Below are 22,487 nucleotides of genomic sequence, written 5' to 3' on the forward strand. Positions count from 1 at the left end.
TCTGAGTTTCACAGTACTTTAACAAACGAAAAATGGAGCTGTACTTCTTTTCCTGCAAGGCTTTTTTAAGGATGAACTGTTGAATTAAGAAATGACACTTAAATTATTTTTATTTTTAACTTAATAACTAACTACTTACGGCTCTCAATGTGGGCTTTTTTATCTAATTACACAATCCTACTTAAATCTATGAAGAAGGAGGTGAAGAAGGACTAGCTTCTGCCTTAAAATTTTTTTATTTTGTTATATATATTACTATATTCTAAAATTTTAAACTTTAGGTTTTCTACTATGGGATATTACACACTTTTATTTAAAGTATACACTCACAATTTTAGTTCTATCATTTAATTTTGGAAGTTTTTTTCTATGGCTTTAAGTTAAACGCAGAGCTCTCCTGGGGGTCAGTGCCTGAAATTCTCAGTAACCAGGGTTCCAACATTTAATCATCTTTTTCCCAAACGAGAATTTTCCAGCTTTCCATCCCTTCATCCCTTCTGCATCTTCTGGTCCCTCCAGACTCCTTGAAGTGCCAGAAATCTCCAATCCCAGATTTCCAACCTTCCAACTCCCTTCCGCTTTAATTGAGGCTCGCCGGGGGTTAATTTCGGCAAAATTAACGTTTGGGTGATCGGATGGTGAAATTAAAAAACAATTCAAGCGGTGCTGGATGCGCTGGGAGGGTCTCAAAGGGCAGATTTGGGGAAGGAGAAGCGATCCCGGTTTTCCCGAGCATCCCAAATTCGGGATTGCGGGGAGCGCTCGCTGCGCATGCGCGGAGGCCCCGCCCGCCCGGAATCCACCCGGAATTCACCCGGGATTGACCCGGGATTCGGGCCAGGAACGGGGAAAGGGCCTCACCCAGGTGGGTCTGAGCCCGGATGGCGGCATTCCCACGGGAACAGCCCCGGGATGAGCCGGGATCGGGATCGGCGGCTGCGGGGGCGGCGGCACCGGGCAGGGCCCGGCCCGGCCGCGGGCACGGCAGCGGGAAAAGGAGCTTCGGTCCCGAATCCCTCAGGGGAATCCCGCCCCAAATCCCTCAGGGAAATTCATCCCATATCCCTCAGGGAAACTCCTTCCCACATCCCTCAGGGGAATCCCGCCCCAAATCCATCAGGGAAATCCCTCAGGGAAATTCCATTCCAGATCCCTCAGGGAAACTGAGCCCCAAATCCCTCAGGGAAATTGAGTCTCAAATCCCTCAAGGAAATTCCACCCCAAACCCCTCAGGGAAATTGATCCCAAATTCCTCAGGGAAATTCCATCCCAAATCTCTCAGGGAAATTGAGCCCCAAATTCCTCAGGGAAATTCCATCCCAAATCCCTCAGGGAAACTGAGCCCCAAATCCCTCAGGGAAATTCCATCCCAAATCCCTCAGGGAAATTCATCCCAAATATCTCAGGGAAATTCCATCCCAAATCTGTCAGGGAAATTCATCCCAAATCCCTCAGGGAAACTGAGCCTCAAATCCCTCAGGGAAATTCTGCTCCAAATCCCTCAGGGAAATTGAGCCCCAAATTGCTAAGGGAAATTCCATCCCAAATCCCTCAGGGAAACTGAGCCCCAAATTCCTCAGGGAAGTCCCTCAGGGAAATTCCATCCCAAATCCCTCAGGGAAACTGAGCCTCAAATCCCTCAGGGAAATTCTGCTCCAAATCCCTCAGGGAAATTGAGCCCCAAATTGCTAAGGGAAATTCCATCCCAAATCCCTCAGGGAAATCCCTCAGGAAAATTCCATCCCAAATCCCTCAGGGAAACTGAGCCCCAAATCCCTCAGGGAAATTCCATCCCAAATCCCTCAGGGAAATTCTTCCCCGAATTCCTCAGAAAAATTCATCCCAAATCCCTCAGGGAAATTGAGTCCCAAATCGCTCAGGGAAATTCCATCCTGAATTCCTCAGGGAAATTCATCCCAAATATCTTAGGGAAATTCATCCCAGATCCCTCAGAAAAATTCCATCCCAAATCCCTCAGGGAAATTCTATCCCAAATCCCTCACAGAAATTCCATCCCAAATCCCTCAGGGAAATTCATCCCAGATCCCTCAGGGAAATTCCACCTCAAATCCCCCAGGGAAAGCCTTGTCCAAGGTATTTGGGAGCTGGGAGGATGGAAAACATCAACCTGTGCTCCCGTGGGAAGTTAATAATTAGTCCTCATTTCCTCTGTAAGTGCAATTAAGGCATCCAAGGGCAGCAGCCTCGGGCGCTGTTGGTGTGGAGAGAACTTGAAGGAAAGTGTGGGGGGAAACCCGGTTCAGGGTGGAAGGTGCACCTTAAAAAACAGAGATCAGGCAGAGATTGTACCTGATCCTGGTTTAATTGCAGCACCAAAATGCTCCATCAAGGCCCCAGCTGGGGGAAGAGCTGGGCCCGGTGCTTCCCTCCCCATCCATCCTTCCCACAGCGTCCAGTGCAGGGAAAATGGATGGCAGCAAGGAGAAATGGCTGGGAAACACAGGATGGGGTGTGAGGGAGCCCAGCAGAGCTGCTGCTTTGCCCTGACACCCCTGGGGGCTTGGCCACCCTTCGGGCTGGCCTAATCCCAGTGCAGCCCAGTACAGGTGTCCCAGTCCCAGTACAGCCCAGTACAGGTGTCGTGTCCCAATCCCAGTACAGCCCAGTACAGCTGTCATGACCTCTGCAGAGCTGTCCCAATCCCAGTACAACCCAGTACAGGTGCCCTGATCCCTGTCCAGCTGTCCCTGTCCCTGTACAGCCCAGTAAAGATGTCCCTGTCCTTATACAGCCCAGTGCAGCTGTCCCTGTCCCTGTAAAGCCCATTAAAGGTGTCCCAATCCTTGTACAGCTGTCCCAGTCTCTGTCAGCCCAGTACAGCTGTCCCAACCCCAGTACAGGTGTCCTGATCCCTGTCCAGCCCAGTAAAGGTGTCCCTGCCCTTGTACAGCCCAGTACAGATGTCCCAATACCAGTACAGCCCAGTACAAGTGTTCCAACCCCAGTACAGCCCAGTACAGGTGCTCCAATCCCTGTACAGCCTGGTACAGGTGTCCCAGTCCCAGTACAGGTGTCCCAATCCCTGTCCATCTTTCCCAATTTCTATACAGCTCAGTACAGGTGTCCCAATCCCAGTACAGGTGTCCCAATCCCTGTCCATCTTTCCCAATATCTGTACAGCCTGGTACAGGTGTCCCAGTACAGCCCAGTACAGGTGTCCCTGTCCAGCTGTCCCAGTCCCAGTACAGCCCAGTACAGCTTTCTCAGTCCCTCTCAAGCTTTCCCAATTTCTGTACAGCCCAGTACAGGTGTCCCTGTCCCTGTCCAGCTGTCCCAGTCCCTGTCCATCCCAGCAGTGCTCTCCCATTCCCTGCAGAGGCCTCAAAAGCCAGAGCCACCTCAGCACATCCTGCTGTTCCAGGTGGCACATGCCACAGGATTTCCTGCGGGACAAGTGCTGCCTTCCCTTGCTCCCTGGATCCAGCCACCAGTGAGGGAGTGTTGCTGCCTAAAGCTTTAAAAAAAAAAAAAAAAAAAAAAAAATACAGGAAATATGAATATGAAAATGTCACAGTAAGATTGAAACTTCAGACTCTGAGGTCACATCCAGGGTAGAAGAGTTGAGGTTGCAGGAGCCATGGAGGACCTGGTGGACAATCCCAGCACGTGGGGGTATCCCAGGATTTTCTGTGCAGCCTCAGTGGTGATTCCCTGCCTGCAGCACGCTCTGCCCATGAATTATGCAGGTTTTTATCAGGTTAGAGTGTGTGTGTTGACATGGTGTCATCCTGGATTCTTAATCAAGATGCCAGGGAAGATGGAGCAGCTGCCCCCTGAGGCTTCGTTAGCCGTGCCCATCATCCGATCACTGAGTTATTACAGTTCCTATAAAGCTGAACTCTGGGAATTCCAGCCTGTCACTCAAGCACCCTGATAGCCCAGCTCTCCTGGTGGGGTTTGAGTTGGCTGCTCCTCCACAGGAGCACCTGGGAATTCTGCAGCAGTTTGTCCTTGCTCTGCTGCTCTCTTCAGGTTTCGTTATTTTTACTCATTTTTAGTGATTCAGGATTTAAAAATGCCTTTTTTCTATACTCCCACAATGTTATGCTTGCCCTTCTTTTGAGGAAAAAAAAAAAAACCCAAGAACCTATAAAGGCTATAATGAGTGATTTTAACACTAATATGAAGCGACAATTCTTGCTAAGCTTTGATGATTTTTATGTCAATAAAAGCACAAGCCTAAAGCCATTTATTTATGATTGATTATAGCACTGATGAATAGAGTAACACATAATATCTTCTGTTATATAGGGTCTGGAATAATTTTGTTTTCAGTAGCTTGGTTTTCTGCAAACTCTTTTGCTTTTATGTCTTTATTCTTCTGTTCATCCTGACCTTTTAAAATAAATACCTTCCTTTCTAGGCTAGGTGGAAAAAACTGTTCACACCAGAGGCCATCCACACTGCACAGCCAGTTTATTCTCTAGTAAACCCACTCATTTATGCAGCTTGATTTGTTTTCCACATGAGAATATTTCTGTTTCCCAGGGGTTTGAAGCTTACTCTGAAAATGGCACATTTTAAAACCAATTGTCCTTAATCCTCTTTAACCAGTGGCTTTGGTGTTATGTCTTTTTAGACCTGGATATTTTTTTTTTTTTTTTATATATATAACAAACTAAGCACATAGGATGATGTGCAACTGCAGAATGTCCTCAGCAGTCACAAATCATTCACTATAAAGAAATTTCCTTTCTGCCTCTTTCCAGTTCTGCACAATTTGTGTCTCCTTGCATTGAGCAAAATGCACTTCACCAGCCCTGACACCTGGAGAGTTCTGTTTTATTGAGCAATAACTTAATGTCAAATCAGCTGCCAGAGCTTGCAGTTTGCACAATTCTCATGGAATTGTGGGGGATCCCTCGGGATGGGCTCTGTCAGTCCACCCAATGCCTAAATGAAAATGTCATTTTACCACAGCAACCACTTCCACAGAATTCCTCTGTTCTCCAGCCTCACTAGAGCTATACAAAAGGTCAAATATTGTCAAATATTGTATAGATAGATGCATATAAATCACATTAATATTGCTAAGCAGAGATTAATTAAGACACCACAATTATGAAGAAGCAAAATTCAGTTGGTAAGGAGCTGATGAGGGATCTATTTTAACAAAACCACTTTAAAATAAGCATAGTCCTTAATAATCCACCACTTAAGCATGTTCCTAAGTGCCACATCCACACAGATTTTAAATACAGAGCTCTAAGAACAAATATTGCTCTCATTTAGGGCTTTGCACAGGAATAAATGTAGCTGGAGAATGAGCAGCAGCTCTGCAGTAATAGTTTGGGAGTACAAAAACGTAGAGTGCCAAGAATGAGAGAATTCATTCAAAATTAGGAAAACTCTGCTTCAGCATCAGAGCTCATTTTCCTCTCTGAAACCAATGCTAAGGCCCAACTCTCGTGGATTTCTGGCAGGATGGGTTTTGTTTCTTGTTTGAGAAAGCTCTGGGGGCTTGCAGAGTTCAGTAGCACTGAAGCCTCATCAGAAAAAATTCAGACAGACAAGTCCATTCCCAGATTCAGTGATGTAATTGAGTAAATTCTGCTGGAAATTGAAAAGCTGCAGGAGAGACGCTGATTAAAGGGGTGTCTGGCAGTTTTTCATTTGACAATCAAATTACAGCAGAGGACTAATCAAAGCAAGATACCTACATGATCTATATCTGTATTTATAACATTTTCATCAGCTCTGAAGTGTTAATCCCAGTTTTGAAATTCAGGCTGTGATCACTCTTGTTTTGCCTGCACTGACAGGCATCCTAAGGAATCCTAGAAATTCAGATTTTTTTTTTTTTTCTGATGATTCTTCAGCCAGATAGAAACTCATTTCTTGCTCTTCCCAAGCCTTACAGAAATTCTTCCTCCAGAGTGCTGGAGGCTGTAGGAAATGCAGTATCTTGTCTCCTTGGAGACCTTAAAAGAGCTGTTTGTGTGAGCTGAACACAGCACACAAATGACAGGCCAGAGCCCAGCTGTGTAAATCCTTTTTCAAACTTTTACTAATTCTGCTGGGAGCAAAACTGGAGGAAGAAAAAAAAATGATCCCAGTTCATAACAAGATGTGTGCAGTTATACCAACACTTTTATTTTTTGAAGGATTTCTTGTATCTTTAGAAACAGCACTGAATGTTTTTCATGGATTTAGCGAAGAGAGGATTTTTAGAAAGGCTTTTTGCTCATGAAGTAAAAAGTAGATTTTTGAACAGGAAAATGCTCTTGTGCATTAAGGTTGAAGTGAGATAGGGGTGGAGAACAAATGTCATATTCAAGGCCTGTGGAGGAGCTCATTCCAGGTGTTTGACACTCTGAAGGACAAAAGTTGGTTCTTCACACCCACAAAGTAAAAATAAACAAAAAGAAAAGAAAAGAAAGAAAAAAAAAAAGTAAATTTTACCCACAAAGTAAAATTCATGGATATGCAGGATTTTCTTGCTGCATCCTGCTGGCCTCTTTTGGCTTTTCCACCTACTTGTCTCCTGCTGCTGGGGCTGAAGGCACAGGGACTGTTTGAGTTTTATAGTACTTTATGTTAACAAGTTTAAAATGGAGCTCTTTTGTTTTGGTTTTTTTTTTTTTTTTTTCTATTCCTATAAGTTTTTTTAAGGATAAACTGTTGAATTAAGAAATGACACTTAAATTATTTTTATTTTTAACTTAATAACTACTTGTGGTTTGTAAAGTGGATTTTTTTTTAGCGAATTACATAATATTATTTAAACTCACGAAGAAGAAGGGGAAGAAGAAGGACTAGTTTTTCTTATAAAACTTTTATTTTATATATATTATAAGATTTTAAAATTTAAGTTTTTTGCTATCTGAAATGGATTGAGAGGTTCACTGGAGGAACATCTACAGGTTTTGTGCTCTGTGCTTTGCACTTGGGATCACTGAGTCTCTGTGTGTAAGAAGGGACTTGTACATTAACTGTAGTTCAAAGAGACTAAACTTGGCCTTCTCCCTTGAAAACTGAATGGGAATTTTCTATTTTTTTTAATGTATACAGTCTATCCTAAAGATATTTCCAAAGAGAGCAGCAGTAGGTGTGATTCCCACCACCCAATTTTGGTCTGATACTGAGAAAAGGAAACAAAAGTTCAACTTACTCTGCATAAAAAAAAGGGGAGGGGGAAAGAAATTGCAATCACTTAAATATCTAAAGTGATATTATACATTTTTATTTAAACTAAACACTTATAATTTTAGTTTCATTATTTATTTTTGGAAGTTTTCTCTATGGCTTCAGGTCAAATGCAGTGTTCTCTTGGGGGTCAGTGCTTGTTAGCACAGAAAGTCTGAAATTCTCAGTAAGCACGGTTCTGACACTCATTGCTGTTCTTTATTTATTTCTCCTGTTCAGATGCATCACCGTGCACTTAACACCCACGTGCTGAAGCCATGAATTCCAGAAAATTACCCTCAGAACCACGGAGAATTTTCCCTGCTGCCAAAGCCCCCAGCCAGCAGCCATCCCACATCCTGGTGGTGGATGTCACCTCCCCTTCCTGGGCCAACACTTGCTCCGTGCTCTCCGAGGCTCTGGAGAACGTCCTGTGCCTGGCGTGTGGCCTGGCAGGTCCCTGCCGGGTGCCCCTGCTCAGCCTCTACGTGGTGCAGCCCCAGCAGGAGTGTCTGCTGCCCTTCACGGTATGCTCCAGGCAAAAAAAAAAAAAAAAAAAAAAGTTAATTATTTCTATCTAAATTCACACCTAAAAATCTGTACGCAAATTTACAAATCGGCCGCTCTCAGAAGGATCGTTTCGCATGAGGTGAATTTTAGGAAGGGGTAAATTTGAAAAGGAGGAGTGTCCTTTTTGATCTGTGAACCTGATAAATTAGGTTTTGTGCTCTTCCTTCCTAAAACACCTGTTTTGGAGCATCTGTTGCAGCTTTCGTGTGCTGCTTTGTGCTGTACTGCTTCTCTGTCAGAATTATCACACACAATCGAGCTGGACAAATTTTACCAATGTGTGAGAGGTTCTAGGTATTGAAGGGGAAAGGTGCAGAGTTAAAATATAAAATATTAAATATCTGTGATGAATTTGAGAAATTCTGAAATCAGAGAATCATCTGGAAAAGTCCTCTAAGACTACATCCAGTTCTAAACCCAGCACTGGCAAATCCACCACTTAAGCATGTTCCTAAGTGCCACATCCACACAGATTTTAAATACAGAGCTCTAAAAAGCTCTAAGAACAAATATTGCTCTCATTTAGGGCTCTGCACAGGAATAAATGTAGCTGGAGAATGAGCAGCAGCTCTGCAGTAATAGTTTGGGAATACAAATATGCATCTTAAAGTTCACAAGAATTTTTGAAGTCATCCTGTTAGAAATAATCATACTGAGCACTCCCATTTACACAGCATCAGTGTAAACACACAGGATTAACCCCTCCACTTTATACAGCAGTGGTGGAAACATTCTGAAAAGTTTTGTCAAGTCTTCACATCTTGAGAAAAATAAAAAAACAGAGGTCAAGAGTACATTGGCAAATGTGATCTGCAAGAAGACTCTGGCTAATGGTGGTGTTTGTTTTGTAGGAAAGGTTATAGATAATGTGACAAGGATAATCTTATGACTGCTGCTCCTGATCAGCTGTCTTTTTTATTCAAACAACAATTCCTCATTTTGATAGTCACAGTTTTTAAAGGCAGAGGAGCGCTTAGATCACTGTTTTGTTCATATCACAGGCTATTATATTTCACTAAAGTACCCCTGTCTCATTAAAGCTTCCTTCCAGAAACCCATCTAGTTTTGATCTGAAGACAAGATAGGTAATCAAGTACTTCTCTTGATAATTTCATCCAGTGGTTAATAATTGTCATTGTGAAACCTGTACCTGGTTCTTAATTTGCATGTATCTGCTTTATCCTCCAGGGACTTCTTAATATACTTACTCTTCTGGCTAGATTGAAGAACATGCTTGCATTTTATCCTTTCTTTCTCTAAACAGGAATAAGTCCCTTCTCTGTTCTGGCTGGTAAACCAAGAACAAATTATAAGTTTAACTGCAAAACATTTTTACAGTGATTTTAATGATTTCCAAGCCATTCTTTGTATTCACTCTGCTGGGTTTTTTGGGTGCTACATTCCAATAGTAGACATCAGCTGCTGTACTGAAGCTGTTTTTCAGAGCTGTGTTAGACAAAACATGAAGTCAGGAAAGCCCCAGAGCTGAAAATAGAGATGGGGAGAGTACATGGGGAAGTGTCACACACACTTACCCTGGTTTTAACCTTTCCTCTGTGCTTGTTTATGGTCTCTGTTCCCACTGGTCTCCCCAGCAGGAGAGTCCATAAAGCCTCACTGGAAAGGGCAGGGAGGGCAAAGAAAGAGAAGCCAGAATGAAAGTAGATAACTGTGGGGGAGAATAAATGATGGCAAGATAAGAAATCAGCATTGAAGCATCAAAAAATGTAATGTGGGACTGAGTAAGGACTGAGCAGAGCCTTTGCAGCTTCCCACTCAGTCCCACTGAAAGCCCACCCTGCAAACCAGGGCTCAGGGGTACTTCAGTGACTCAGCTCCACACACCTGAAACAAAGTAAATGTTCACCTGCTGCCTCTTCAGTGGGGAAGGTGACCTCTGGCAGCAGTGTCTTGTATTGCTTTAAATAAATTTGGTAGAGTTCACTCAATATCTTTCCTGTGGCTACAATGTACCAGTTTAGCTGCTGGGTCTGTCTTAGCTCTGAGTTTTTGGTGAGGCTCAGGTGAGCTGACTTCTCTGTGATCACCAGCCTTGCTCCACATTATGGAGAGGTATTTCATGTTGGTTACAAGCTGTGTTGGTTTGAAAAGACAGGTGTCTGCTAAGGAAGGCTGGAGCCTTCCTTGAAATGGAAAATGTAAACCCCCTCCCTCTGAATTATTATAATTTTGCAATTAAGGGATTCTCAGGCAAAGACATGGGGATAGGAATAACAGGGAAAATTAAAAATACAAATGCAATGGTACAAAAAAAAAAAAAAAAAAAAAAGAAAAAAGAAAACAAACCACTGCCAGAGTGAGAGCAGGCCCTGGCAGCCTGTGGGTCAGGGTGGTGGCACAGTCCCATTCCATGGTGGCTCAGCCCTCCTGCAGTGCCAGCTGTGCTTCTGCTGGAGCAGGGATCCTGGACAAGGCTGGAGTTTTCCTCTGAAGCTCCAGGGCTGCTGGAGATGGGCCTGGGCTTCCTCTGGGAATGCAGTGGGGAAGAAAGCTGCTCCTCTGGGAATGCAGTGGGGCAGAAAGCTGCTCCTCTGGGAATGCAGTGGGCAAAGGCTGCTGTGGTGGTCCAAGGTCAGATTGGATCCAGGTAGGAATGCTTGGCTCCTCTCCCTGGGCAGAGCCTCTCCCCTGGGATGATGGAATTTTATCAGCCATGCAGGGACACTCACTGGCCCATTAACAGAAGATAATTAAAAATCAATGGCCCATGAACAGAAGGTATCTCCTGGAGGGAGGATGGGTTGTGGAACAGATAAAGAAAACTGCCCAATGAACAGCAGATGACTGCCCCACCTCTAACAGATGATAATAGAATACACACTCCCAGCCACACCTTGTAACCTAAGCCACCAACCTTTCCTGCTCCTTGAATCCTGTTTTGCAGCAAGTGAAAGAAAACTTTGCCCGAATTCAAGCCTGCATTTCGGAGCTCCGCTCGCTCCCGGCTGAAGGCTGCTTCCCACAGGGGGGGAACGGAGTGGTGCAAGCTGTGCAGGATGGATTGCAGCAGTTCAAGCAGTACAGCAGGCACACAGCAGCAGGAGGCTCCACAAGTAGTTCTGTTGAGGTAAGAAAATGTTGGGAAGGGAGTGGGAGCCATCTGTTCTCATTTGAAAGCAAAACCAGTGAGAGACTCCAAGTCAGAAATACAATTTATTAGGAAAAGGAAAAAAAAAAACAAAAAAAACAAAATACATGCAATAATTCAAAAGAAAAAGCCAGGGACAGAGTCAGAATACAACCTGACACCCTGTTGGTCAGGGTGTTGGTAGCAGTCCAAACTGGAATGGCTGCAGTCCTCCTGGAGTGGCACATGTGGTTCTGTCAGAGCAGTGATCCTGTAGAAGGGTGTAGTCTTCCTCTGAAATCCAGTGGAAAACCCAGCTGTTCCTCTGGGAATCCAGCAGAAAAGGCTGAGTCTGGTGTCCCAGAACCTCAGATTATATCCAGGTAGGAATGCTTGGCTCCTCCCTCAGGGCAGAACAGCTCACAGTGGGATGCTGTCACTTTTCTCAGTCATGCAGGGACATTCAATAGGCCATTAACAGCAGATGTCCCCCCGGGGGGAGGATTGGTTTGTGGGAGAGATAAAGAAAACTGCCCAATGAACAGGAGATAACTGCCCCACCTCCGACAGATGACAAACAGAATACATCTTGCCTTGCAATCTAGGACACCATCCCACATCATCGTGCTTTATAAATGTGTATTTTGTGTGCAGTGAACATGCAGAAAAATTTAGGTATTCAGCACTCTGGATGTTTCAGAAAACCACAGAAGTCCTGAAGGAAGATATCAAGTCCCCAAATTCTTCTGGACAGATTCCTGTGGAAAAGGGGACACATCTAGGGAAAGCTGTCCTGGTCCAGGATCTGATAGATTTTGGTGGACACACTTTTGGTGGATTTTGGTGGCTGTGTTTTCAGCTCTAAATGTGTGTTTTGGCATAAAGGGGAGGGAAGCTGCTAATAACACATGAGAACAGATGTGTAAATGCAGAAAGCAGAGCAAGGTTCACAGGAGGAAGTATTTTTTTAAGCAGTTTCAAATGACATGAAAGGACAGGGAGTTATCGAGGGGAAAGGACTCACACAGAAATGGTGTTTTCCTCTGGACAGCAGGAAATATCAGCTCCAAACAATCTTGCATTTCAGACTTCCCAAGCTCAGGGTCCACCTACCAGTCATAAAAAACCAAATTGAGATTCCCACAAGTGAAATTTGCCAAGTCTTTCAGCTTTGTTTAGGTCCTTAAACCCTTCCAGAGTCTCACAGAGTCATGGTGAGATCAGGCTGCATTGAGACTCACTCCCAGGAAACTTTTCTACTGATTTTCTGCTTTTCTTTGGGCTTTAAGGTATTTTTCCTGACCATTTGAAAGGTGATTTGTGCTTTAAAGCTGGGGGTTGGAACAAACAGAACATGCTTTGGAGACAAGACCTTTTTTGACACACAGCAAAATCCAGGACGTTTTCTATACTTGCAGGAACAAGCTACATTTAAAAATAAGTTAATCCGTGAATATAGGGAGTTTTTACTGCCCTAAGCAGTCCTTCTAGACTAGTTCTTCTAGATTATGCAATTATTGTTCTAGTTCTTCTAGATTATGCAATTTTATTGTACTTCTCTTTGCAAGGGGATGTAAGACATGCTGCAGGGACAGGCTCTGGTCACTGACAGGCAGGAAGGAGTTTTACCCTAACAGAAGGCAAAAAAAAAAGTTTCAGAAAAAGGCCTCTTTTTGCTCCAGATACTTAAGTGATTGCAATTTCTCTCCCCCACATTACAAGCATTTTTTTTTTAATGCAGAGTAAGTTGAATTTTTGTTTCCTTTTTTCAGTATCAGACCAAAATTGGGTGGTGGGAATCACACCTACTGCTGCTCTCTTTGGAAATATCTTTAGGGTAGACTGCATACATTAAAAATATAGAAAATTCCCATTCAGTTTTCAAGGGAGAAGGCCAAGTTCAGTCTCTTTGAACTACAGTTAATGTACAAGTCCCATCTTACACACAGAGACTCATTGATCCCAAGTGCAAAGCACAGAGCACAAAACCTGTAGATGTTCCTCCAGTGAACCTCTCAGTCCATTTCCTATTGGCTTAAATGTGAGCCAAAGCTCAAAAAAAATTGCTTATAAATCTGCTTTTGAATAGAGGAGATATCTCAGCAAGATTTCTCCTCTCTCCATAGTGAGACCAGTGCTAATCAACATCTTCACCTCTCAAGAGAGAATTGGGGTAGAGGCAGCTTCTTCATGCTCTGATTTGTGTTTCAGATCACAATTTTGACCAGCCAGCCCAGCAGAGACATGGTAAAGCAGCTGGAAAAGAAATTACAGGACGTAGATCTGGTGAGCCTGCGAAGAATACAGGTCATTGAGGTTGTGAAGAGAGATTTCCTGCAGCCTGAGGACGTGGAGCAGTGTATGCCAGCAGAGGAGCCTAACAGTGGTGAGTGGAGGGCATTTTTAGGGAAGACATGACTTTGGGCAGCATGACAGTCCAACATCTGCCACTTTTCTGGGGCTTGTAGAACTTACAGACCTCGTGTATTCTTGGAGTCCTGGATGCTGAGAATTCCAGGCTTTCTGTGCTGACAGGCACTGACCCCAGGAGAACACTGCATTTGACCTGAGGCCGTGGAGAAGCTTCCAAAACGGAATGACGGAACTGGGATTGTGGGTGTGGAGTTTGGATAGAAGTGTGTGATATCACAGGGTAGAAAACTCAGAGTTTTAAGGATTTAGAATATAGTAATAGATATATAAAGCAAGATGGAGGTTTTATGGCAGAGACTGGTCCTCCTTCTTCACCTTCTTCTCCATGGGTTTGGGTGGTATTTTGTAATTGGACAGAAAAGTCTGCATTGTGGACTTCGAGTGATTAGTGATTGGGTTAAAAGTGAAAATAATTTAGGTGTCATTTCTTAATTGGACAGTTTAGCCTTAAAAGACCTTGTAGAGATAGATATGGGGCCATTTTGTAGCTTGTTAGTGAAATGGTGCAGAACTCACTGCTTGTGAGACTGTAACATAGATAAGAAATAATAAACATCTGAGTCTGAACACAAAATACCGTCTGGAGCGCTTCAATCCCAACCCTGACAGAAAAAAAGAAGCCAAGAACTGGCAGTGTATTATTTCAGCTCATGGTGTTATTTTAAATTCATGTGTGACACAGCTTCACTGCGGAGGGTTAAAGAGAAAAAGGCATCAAGTTATGGGGGTTACACACTCTGAGCATGAGAAAAGCAGCAGCAGTAAGCAGGACCTGTATCAAAGACAAAAAAACAGCTAATTAAGAGGCTTGATCAGTGACAGTAACTCTTCCCAGCACTGTGCAGCCTGGCAGAGAGGATTATATGGGGATTTTTGAAGTTTTGATGAGTTAGAGACAGGACTTCTGAGCTTTCTAGATGATGTGGTTTATTTTTCTTATCTTCTACATGGGCAGGAAGGGTGAGTTAGGCCCACATCGTTACAGCATGGTTCAGAAGGCCATAAGACCTCTAGTCACAAGATTTTTTAAGGATTTACTGATTAATAAAACACTGCTAACAAGGATATTTGTGGTTTTGACCTAATTCTTAAATATTTTGTTTTCTGGACCCATGCTACAGTGTAAGTTTTCTTAGCTAATCATTTTATGACATTTGAACTCACAGTACTGCATTCTAAGTTCTTCGTTTACCTTTGTAGCTACTTTATTTTTTTCTATATCTTAAACTCTAAAACTCTCAACTTTCTTTTACTTAGCTTAACATGTCTTTGCTTTAAACTATAAATCTACATTCTTGCTTCTAGCACTTAAGTTTGGAAGCTTTTTCTAAAGTCTCAGATCAAATCTTGTGTTTAATTCTAAGCTTTGGCTTACAGGCCCAAAGTTCTGAGAATTCTTTGTATTTCAGATTCCAGGATTAAAAGGGTTTATTTCTGTTTTTTACTGAGGGACAGACAGGGCTATTTATTTCTTGCTGTTCATTTTCTTTCGTGGTTGCAGCAAATTTCTGGTCAATTGTCACAGCAGGGACTGGGAATCCTGCAGGAATTCTTGGAAGGCTCAGCTCCACAGAGGAGGAGATGCTCTGTGCCTCTCTGTCACAGGGAATGCAAAACCCCACCCAAATTATTTTTAAACGTGGATTTTTGTGTAGCCCTTTCACCCAGTAAATGGAATGAAAATATCAATGTGGCCATTGAAATGTCAAGGGATGAAATTCTAATTTTCTGAGTGGATGAACTATTTGGTCTTTAAGAAAAGCAATGGGAGATGAATAGGTCAGATAATTGGGAAAATGAGCCCAACTGGTTTATGATACCCATTGGAGCTCCATTCTCCTGTTTCAGAAAAAAAAAATCCATTTTACTATAAAAAAATTACAGTAAAGAGCATTGAATTTGCAAGAGTCAGTGTACAGGAAGTGCAAGATTAGTGTTGAACTAGAAAATAAATATTGTGATGCAGCACTTAATCAAGAGCTTCATTTCACTGAGGATATTTCTTCCATTCGTTTTTTTAGGGGTTATTTGAACCTACTTACATTTTTAATATCCAGAGCAGGATCAGGATATCCCCTCCACAGGTTCATTCCCAGGTTAGTGCAGCTGGAAGAGTCTTCAGTAGTTTGAAAACCCCACGCTGGCAAATCTTAGAACAGCTTTGAACATGCTCAGATCTCAGAATCAGAGCAAACTGATTTAACTGAATCCCCTGGAGAGCTGGACATTTGAGGTGGGAATAATCTGGGGGAGTAACCAACAGGATGCCTGGCCTTTGCATGGACTGGTCTCTAATTAATAATGATAATAATGATGATAATGATGATGATGATAATAATGATGATAATGATAATAATAATAATAATGCTTACTTATTATATTATATATTTATATTATATATAAATTATATATAATTTTAAATATATATTACATAATATATAGTATATATTATATGCATATTATAATGTAAATATATATTATATTATTATTTTAAATATATATTACATAATATATATTATATATAGTATAACATATTATATCATATATACTATACATATTATAGATAATATATAATATATGCTTTAAAATTATATATAATGCATATATAATATAAATGTATAATGATGTTATTATTACTGTTGTTATTATTATTATTATTATTATTATTATTATTATTATTATTATTATTATTATTATTTCTTTTCCCCTGCCTCATTACACTCCCTGAAAGCAGCTGAGCCCTGCCAGACCTTTTGCTAACAAAGGTTAATATTTGCATGTGCTGGAGATAACTGCTCCCAGCTATTTCTGTTTGATAAAAACAAACAACAAGTCCTGCAGACAAAGCACTAATGCCTTTTTTATGATCTTCTGCAAGTCCCAGGGCTCTTTTTTCTAGCTGGGCTCTGCTCTCCAGGAAGTTTGAGACCCACTGCACAGGAGATATTGGCACCCCAACCTGTTTTTCCTAATAAATGCAGTGAATTTCTTTTAAATTCGTCATGTCTTGTGCCAGTTGCAGATGTGTAAGTGATTAAATATCTATTACAGAGGAAAAAAAAAATTAAAAAAAAAAAACAAAAACCAGGGAAATATTTACTGAGGGAAGAACTAAAGTATTTACCAGCCCCAAAAAACAAATAATTCCCCTTGTAAGGTGTGTTTTGCTGTTTGTAAAAGTCAATTACATGGATCTCCTGGTGCTTTGTTTTCTGAGCTGTTAATGCCCTCTTCAGTGCACATCCCTAAGAGAAGCCCAAGCCTAAAATCTGTAGGGAATGCATCCAAAACAGGATCATCCTGCAACAGTGAATTCTGCAGGGAATTGGGAGCAACACTCAGGGCAAGGGGCTGGGAGTGGGAACAGCTCAGTTCATGAAGAGCAGCTTCCAACTAAAATAAAAAGAAATAAAGAACCAAAAAAAAAAAAAAAAAAGAAGTAAAGAACTAAAAAAAAATGGAATTAAATATCTTGACAGCCAGGGACAGTCAGAGAGGATAAGGAAAGGTTTTTAGTAGCAAGGGCAGTGTGAAAGATCTCCTGTTGTGAGTGGGAGTCGAGTCTGCTTTGCTGCAGACACACAACATAATCTCTTCCTCAAGGCTGGGAGGTGGCAACAGTCAAAAAGTGTGTCCTGCAGAGCATTTGCAGAATTACACTCATTGCAGTAGTCCTGGATTATTTGCCAGCTAGAAATGAATTCATTTCTTGGGATTTTTCTTTGGTTTTGGGTTTTTTTAATCCATACGTGGCATTTTTGCCAAAGGGCATTAGAAATGCTAATGCATAAAGAAAAGATTTCTCAGTGTAGATGGATGTAGCACTGTTTTTTAATCCCCCTGCTGGCCTGGTAAACACAAGGAGGGGAAAAAGGCTATTTCTGCTATTTATTCATCTTCTCAGAAAGCCTTTCCACATCCTGGCTGTATGGTAAAGCTATTAGTGCTACCACACTGTACCTTCTGGGCTTACATGTGGTTATATTGCACATCTTATGCAATTTGCAAATAGGTTTTTTTTTCCTTCCCTTTATTTTATTTCACATTTTTAACATTTATCTTGATGGACTTGAAGCTAGCTTCTCATCTGGATGCACATTTGAGGTATTATTTGTGGGTAGTTTTGGGGCTTTTTGGGGGGTTATCTTGTTTATATCCTAACTCTGCTGTCCAACCTCTCCATGCTTAAAAGTTGTTGCTACATCAAACCACATTTGTCTGCACCTCCAACAAAGGAGTTTAATAATTGCTGAAGAAATCTTCTCGATGGCTGAAAATATTGGTGCTTTTTCACCTATTTTTTTCCTTTTTCCTGCAGATGTGGCAATCCTGGGAATGGACATCGAGGTGCAAACTGTAGAGGACAATGTCATCAGCCTGGAGATGCTGTTTAAAACGTGGCTCCATGACCATGGCACAGAGAGGGAACAGCTCCATCTCCTCCTTCCCTCAGGAAGTTTTGGCCACGCTGCTGCACCCAAGAACACCTTAAGTATTTCATTTTCTCCCCGCTCTGCTCCCCTTCAAGGAGCTCCTGAATCCCTCAGCCTTAAAGGTTACCCAGGATTGTCCTATGGGCACCTTCCCTCCCATTTAGAGACCAGGTGAGGTCTGTGGATAACTTGGAAAATCATCAGGCTTACAAAGCTGCTCTTTGCTGCCACAGCTGCTGAGGCTGCAATAATTTCCATTCTGCAGCAAAAATGTGCCTGGAGGGGCATGTGAATTTACAGCCACGTGGTCAAGGTAAAAAGGAGCCTGGAGAGTTGAACAGCCCTAAAAATTGTGTTCAAAACAAAGAGTCTGTGCCAGAGCTGCACTTAAATAAAGGCTGTCTTACAGAGAGCTGCACTTAAATAAAGGCTGTCTTGCAGAGGGCCTTGGAGACAGGCTGATGCCTTGTGTCAGGCTTTAGTATTTTCCTTCCCCCAAGAGTTGCTAGAAAACATTGATTTTTAAGTGCTTTGAGCATGTCATGTGCTAAACATTACCAATCTCAGCAACCTAAACCATTCTCCTTCTCCCAGTGTGCCTGAAGTGTGATTTGCAGGAGAGGCTGCTGGATCCAGCCCTGCTTTTGGGGACAGCTGATGGCACTGGGAGAGCAGCAGATGCCAGTTCTCCCTGGCACGTGGCAGCCTGGCCATCCACAGCTCTGCACAAACTCCGGGTGCTGAAGTGAGTGGTGCTCCTTGTCTTCCACTGGGTAACTGGGGGAGGGTGTAAGAAAAGCTTCATTTTCCTGTGCAACATCACCCTGGGGCCTGCTGACATCACCAGGAGGCTCTGGGGAGCCAAATTCTGGTGTGAAAAACCCCCAGTTCCATCACTCTTCCTCTCATGGAACAACACAGCCCACGTTCAGACCACAGTCAGACCTGGTGTCACCACAGCACTCAGTGAGGGTGACACCACAGATGCCATTCCTGCAAAAGTTCTTTTGCCCCAGTGAAACGTTTTATTGCAATAATTCTGCTCTCTCATTACCTAATGAGGCCACAGCAATTAACTGGATGTCAGGGCCTAAGCAAAGCCTCACAGTGCTGTGATTTCACCTAAGAATTCACTTTCCTGGCAGCAGGGCAGAGCACAGAGATGCTCTCCAGTGTCTTTTCTGAGACTTATTTAGAGGGAAAAACAGGATAATTTCTAAGCTGTGCAGTTGTTCTTACAATGATGAGCACTAACATGAGCTGTATCCTGGCAGAGCTCTGAAGTCTGAAGGGGTCTGTGAGTCTGTACTCTATGGGCTGCCCTTCATCATCAAGCCCACAAGCTGCTGGCAGCTGGACTGGGATGAACTGGAGACAAACCAGCACAGCTTCCATGCTTTGTGTCACAGTCTCCTGGTGAGTGTGGGAAAACTGCAGTGTGACAGGGAGGGATGGCCAGGGAAAGGAGCTGTGAGTGCACACCTTGGAACATCTGTCTGGCTGCACCAGGAAACATTTTAAAAGCTGCAGCCTCATCTCACGGGCCAGAGTTGGGCTTGTAGATCCTTCCATCTGCTGGAAAGATGCTACAGCTCATCAGACCTTCAAACCTACCAGAAATGAGCGTTTGGAGGCGTGAAGTGCAAATGCCACGGTTGGAGTTAGACTTGAGACTTTAACAGCAGAAATAATCAACCAAGGCTTGGACTGTGGAGAACTGGCTGTTACTGACAAGCTGCAAACCAAAATTGGGTGTTTTTTTTAAGCACTGACTTGCTAAAAAACAAACCAAATGCCATACTGTCCTCAGCCCTGCTGCAGAATAGTTTCCCTTCCGTGATGTGTGAGTGTGCCTGCCCTGAGCCCACGGTGGCAGCGCTGAAGGAAGTGGCTGTTGCTGTTGTTCACACCTGGATTTTGCCCTTTAGAAAAGGAAGTGGATGCTCTTAGCCAGGCATGAGCCCCAGAACACTGGACCAAACTGGAACGTGGTGGTGCATCCCTATTATGTCATGGTCCCCTCTGACTCTGCCACTCTCCTGGTGAAAGCAGTGGCCATCAGAGAGCTCCTGCTGCCATCAGCCTTCCCAGCCCTCCTGGCTGAGCACCCCGAGCGAGTCAGGGGCCCCATCGAGGTGAGTCACTCATTATCAGCTCTGTTATCACCTCAGCAGATAAGGAGAGAAGGAAATGGCTGTGACGATGTCTAGTGACAATGTCTAGTGATAGCTGGAGTGTGATGTTGCACTCCAGAACTCCTTCCCAGCAGAGCTTTCTCCATGGACAGCAAGTAGCTGTCCTTTGGAGCAATGTTGGGTGTCTGTTGGGGGGAGGAGGCCTTGTGAAGCAGAGTTGAGGGTGACAGTGCCCAGAAAGGGTGTTCCAGCTCATTGGCTCATTCTGGCCATGGGAAAGGGTAGGATTGCATCCTGCAAGGGAATGTTTAAATCCATTAAGATCTGTTTGGAGATGCCTCTTGCTCCATACACAGTTAAGAGTGCTGCTTATGGTTTGCAGCACAGCCAAAAATCCCTTTACCTTTCACTGCAGGGTGAGTGGTTTGGAGTGTCTACAACACTGTCCTTGAAAAAGAAACCAAAAAAAAAACCACAAACATGCAAACCCCACAACCTCCACCTGTCACATCCTGTAGCAAACTCAAGTTCTTTCTTCCAAGCAGAGCGCCCTGAACAACTTGGAAGTGGAAGTTTCTTACAACCCCTTGCACCTGAAGAGCAACCTCTACAAATACCTGAAGAGTTCCTTGTACAAACCTCCACACCGGCAGCAGCCCCAGCCCCGGGAGCAGCGCCCGGAGCGGCACCAGCCCAGGCAGGTGAGTCCCTGTGTGTGAGCAGCCTGGATGGGGTCTGATGTCCCCTCCTGGCCAGATTCCTGCAGGGGAGCTGCAGGCAGCTCCCTGTGCTTAGCAAGGTGAGGCACAGCCAGCACTTCCCCCCACAAGGATTTATGTTTTGTCCCTGTCTTGCAGCCTCAGAGCAGAGCCAAAGCTGCAGTGGCTCCCCTGTTGATGGCTCCCTCTCCCCTCCAAATGTTCAGACCAGCAGCAGCAGCCAGGAGAGGCTCCTGTGAGGGCTCCCTGCTCCCCAAGGAGTACGAGGAGTTCCTGCAGTGAGCAGCAGGACTTGCCCCTGGGCAGCCACAGGTCCTGGCTCAGCAGCTGGCCGGATGTGGTCAGGCAAGACACCGAGCTTGGCCTTGGTCAGACAGGCACTTCCCATCGTTTGTTCCTCCTTGTTGTCATTTCACGGTTGTGTTCGTCACCGAGCCGGTTCTGCAGGAAGTTTGCTGCTCGGGGACCCTCTGTCCAGAGATCCAGCTGTCCCCTGCAGCAGCAGCAGCAGCACCACGTATTTCCTGTTCTTGCCAGCACACGTCACCAGCCTGCCTCAAATTTGGGTTTCTGAGACTGGGCTAGCACAGGCCACAAATCACAGATTGCTGTCAGTGGGAGCAGAAGAGCTGCAGGCAGGGCAGAGAGGAAATCAGACAAGGCAGGCAGTCGTGCTGAGCTGCCCTCATCCCACAGCAGCAGGTTCAGTGGGGTGGTTGAACAGGAATGAAACAGTGTTCTTGGATTTAATCTTAAAGCCTGGAGTTCTGCTCTCCAGACAATTTGATTGCTTCCAAGATTGGCCTCGCTGTCCAACGCCCCAGCTCATGAAGGGGGTTGTAGCAAATGCCAAGCCAGAGCAATTCCAGGGAATTCCTGCCCAGATGCCAGCCTGTTTTTCAGTGCAGGTGTAGGGTGGGTGTGAGCCAAGGGCAGCTTGACCAAGCCAAGCTGGGGTGGTCTCACTGAGCCCCTGATGCCAAGCACCAGCAGAGTTTGTGTTCTACTTACTTGGTTCTGAAAAGCTGTTCCAAAATAAAGTTATCCTCCGTGGAGTTCACTCTCTGCCTGTGGTTTCTGACATGTCCAGCACTGCTATCCCACCACTGACCTGTGCTTCCTGGGAAACAGCTGCAGGTGAGCAAGGGCATGAGGCAAGCCCTTCACCAATCCCATCAGAGCCATCTCTTCTCGCTGGGATCCCAGCTCTGACAGGCCCAAAGGCATGGGCTGGCTCTTCCCATGCCCTGGCATCTCGTCAGGCAGCTGCTGGGGCAAGACATCAAGGGCAGGAACCCCTGCAGGCACAGGGATCGTTGGGTGCAGGAATGAACACAGAAATGGCCCAGCCTGGGGCCTGCAAACCAGTCACCAACATCAAATGAAAAAATCAGGTTTAGGGAGGGGGCAGCAGGGAGACAACAAAGTTTTTGGAACCACCTCGGCCTCCCTCAGACTTCCCAAAACCCATTAGACTTTTCCCCTTCTCCTACAGCAAAACCCCAGGGGAGAAGAGGACCCAGCAGAGGGGAACAGCCACAAATTGGTCCTTGACACAGCTGAGCTGTATTTTTACAGGACTGAGGCTTCCCCCTGAAACCTGGGCACCAGATAAATGCCCAGAGTTCATCACCTCATCACCATGTCACCAGCCTGGGGACCTGAACCTCCAGACTTCCCCAACAGTTTGGCTGAGCTGGGGCTGCAGAAATCATGCTTAGCCCTCTGCACAGGTGCAGCACAGTGCTGCCTGTCACCTGCCTGTTCTGTCAGTACCAACAGGCTGCCAAACCTGCAGAAGTCACCAGCAGCCCCATCCAGACCTGGGGACAGCCAATGCCAGCATGCCTGGTGTGGTCCCACACAGAAAGGGCAACCTGTTTTTCCCCTGGGTAGGCTTCTGCCCAAGGCTGGCCACGCAGCAATCACACAAACCCACACAGCAGGCATCACAGATTTTGCC

General features: G+C 44.4%; 1 protein-coding gene across 1 annotated transcript; it reads left to right on the forward strand.

Moving 5' to 3' along the window:
• The first annotated feature begins 756 nt into the window (after positions 1-756).
• Positions 757-21,579, forward strand: M1AP (meiosis 1 associated protein). Its single transcript, XM_053976611.1, has 10 exons — positions 757-865; positions 7,387-7,673; positions 10,622-10,804; positions 13,016-13,190; positions 17,556-17,729; positions 18,265-18,415; positions 18,945-19,086; positions 19,599-19,805; positions 20,351-20,506; positions 20,663-21,579. The coding sequence occupies exons 2-10, from the start codon at positions 7,425-7,427 to the stop codon at positions 20,804-20,806; spliced, it is 1,581 nt and encodes a 526-aa protein (XP_053832586.1). The 5' UTR covers positions 757-865; positions 7,387-7,424; the 3' UTR covers positions 20,807-21,579.
• Positions 21,580-22,487: the final 908 nt, after the last annotated feature.

The sequence above is a fragment of the Vidua macroura genome, chromosome 4 (assembly GCF_024509145.1).
Source record: "Vidua macroura isolate BioBank_ID:100142 chromosome 4, ASM2450914v1, whole genome shotgun sequence".
Taxonomy (NCBI): Eukaryota; Metazoa; Chordata; class Aves; order Passeriformes; family Viduidae; genus Vidua; species Vidua macroura.

What these genes read in the sequence shown, in the direction of transcription:
- M1AP (XM_053976611.1), top strand. Translation starts at nt 7,425, where the DNA reads ATGAATTCCAGAAAATTACCCTCAGAACCACGGAGAATTTTCCCTGCT. An exon ending in AGCAGAGGAGCCTAACAGTG is followed by an intron (nt 13,191 to 17,555) that starts GTGAGTGGAGGG and finishes TTTTTCCTGCAG; the next exon opens with ATGTGGCAATCCTGGGAATG. An exon ending in CACAAACTCCGGGTGCTGAA is followed by an intron (nt 18,416 to 18,944) that starts GTGAGTGGTGCT and finishes GTATCCTGGCAG; the next exon opens with AGCTCTGAAGTCTGAAGGGG.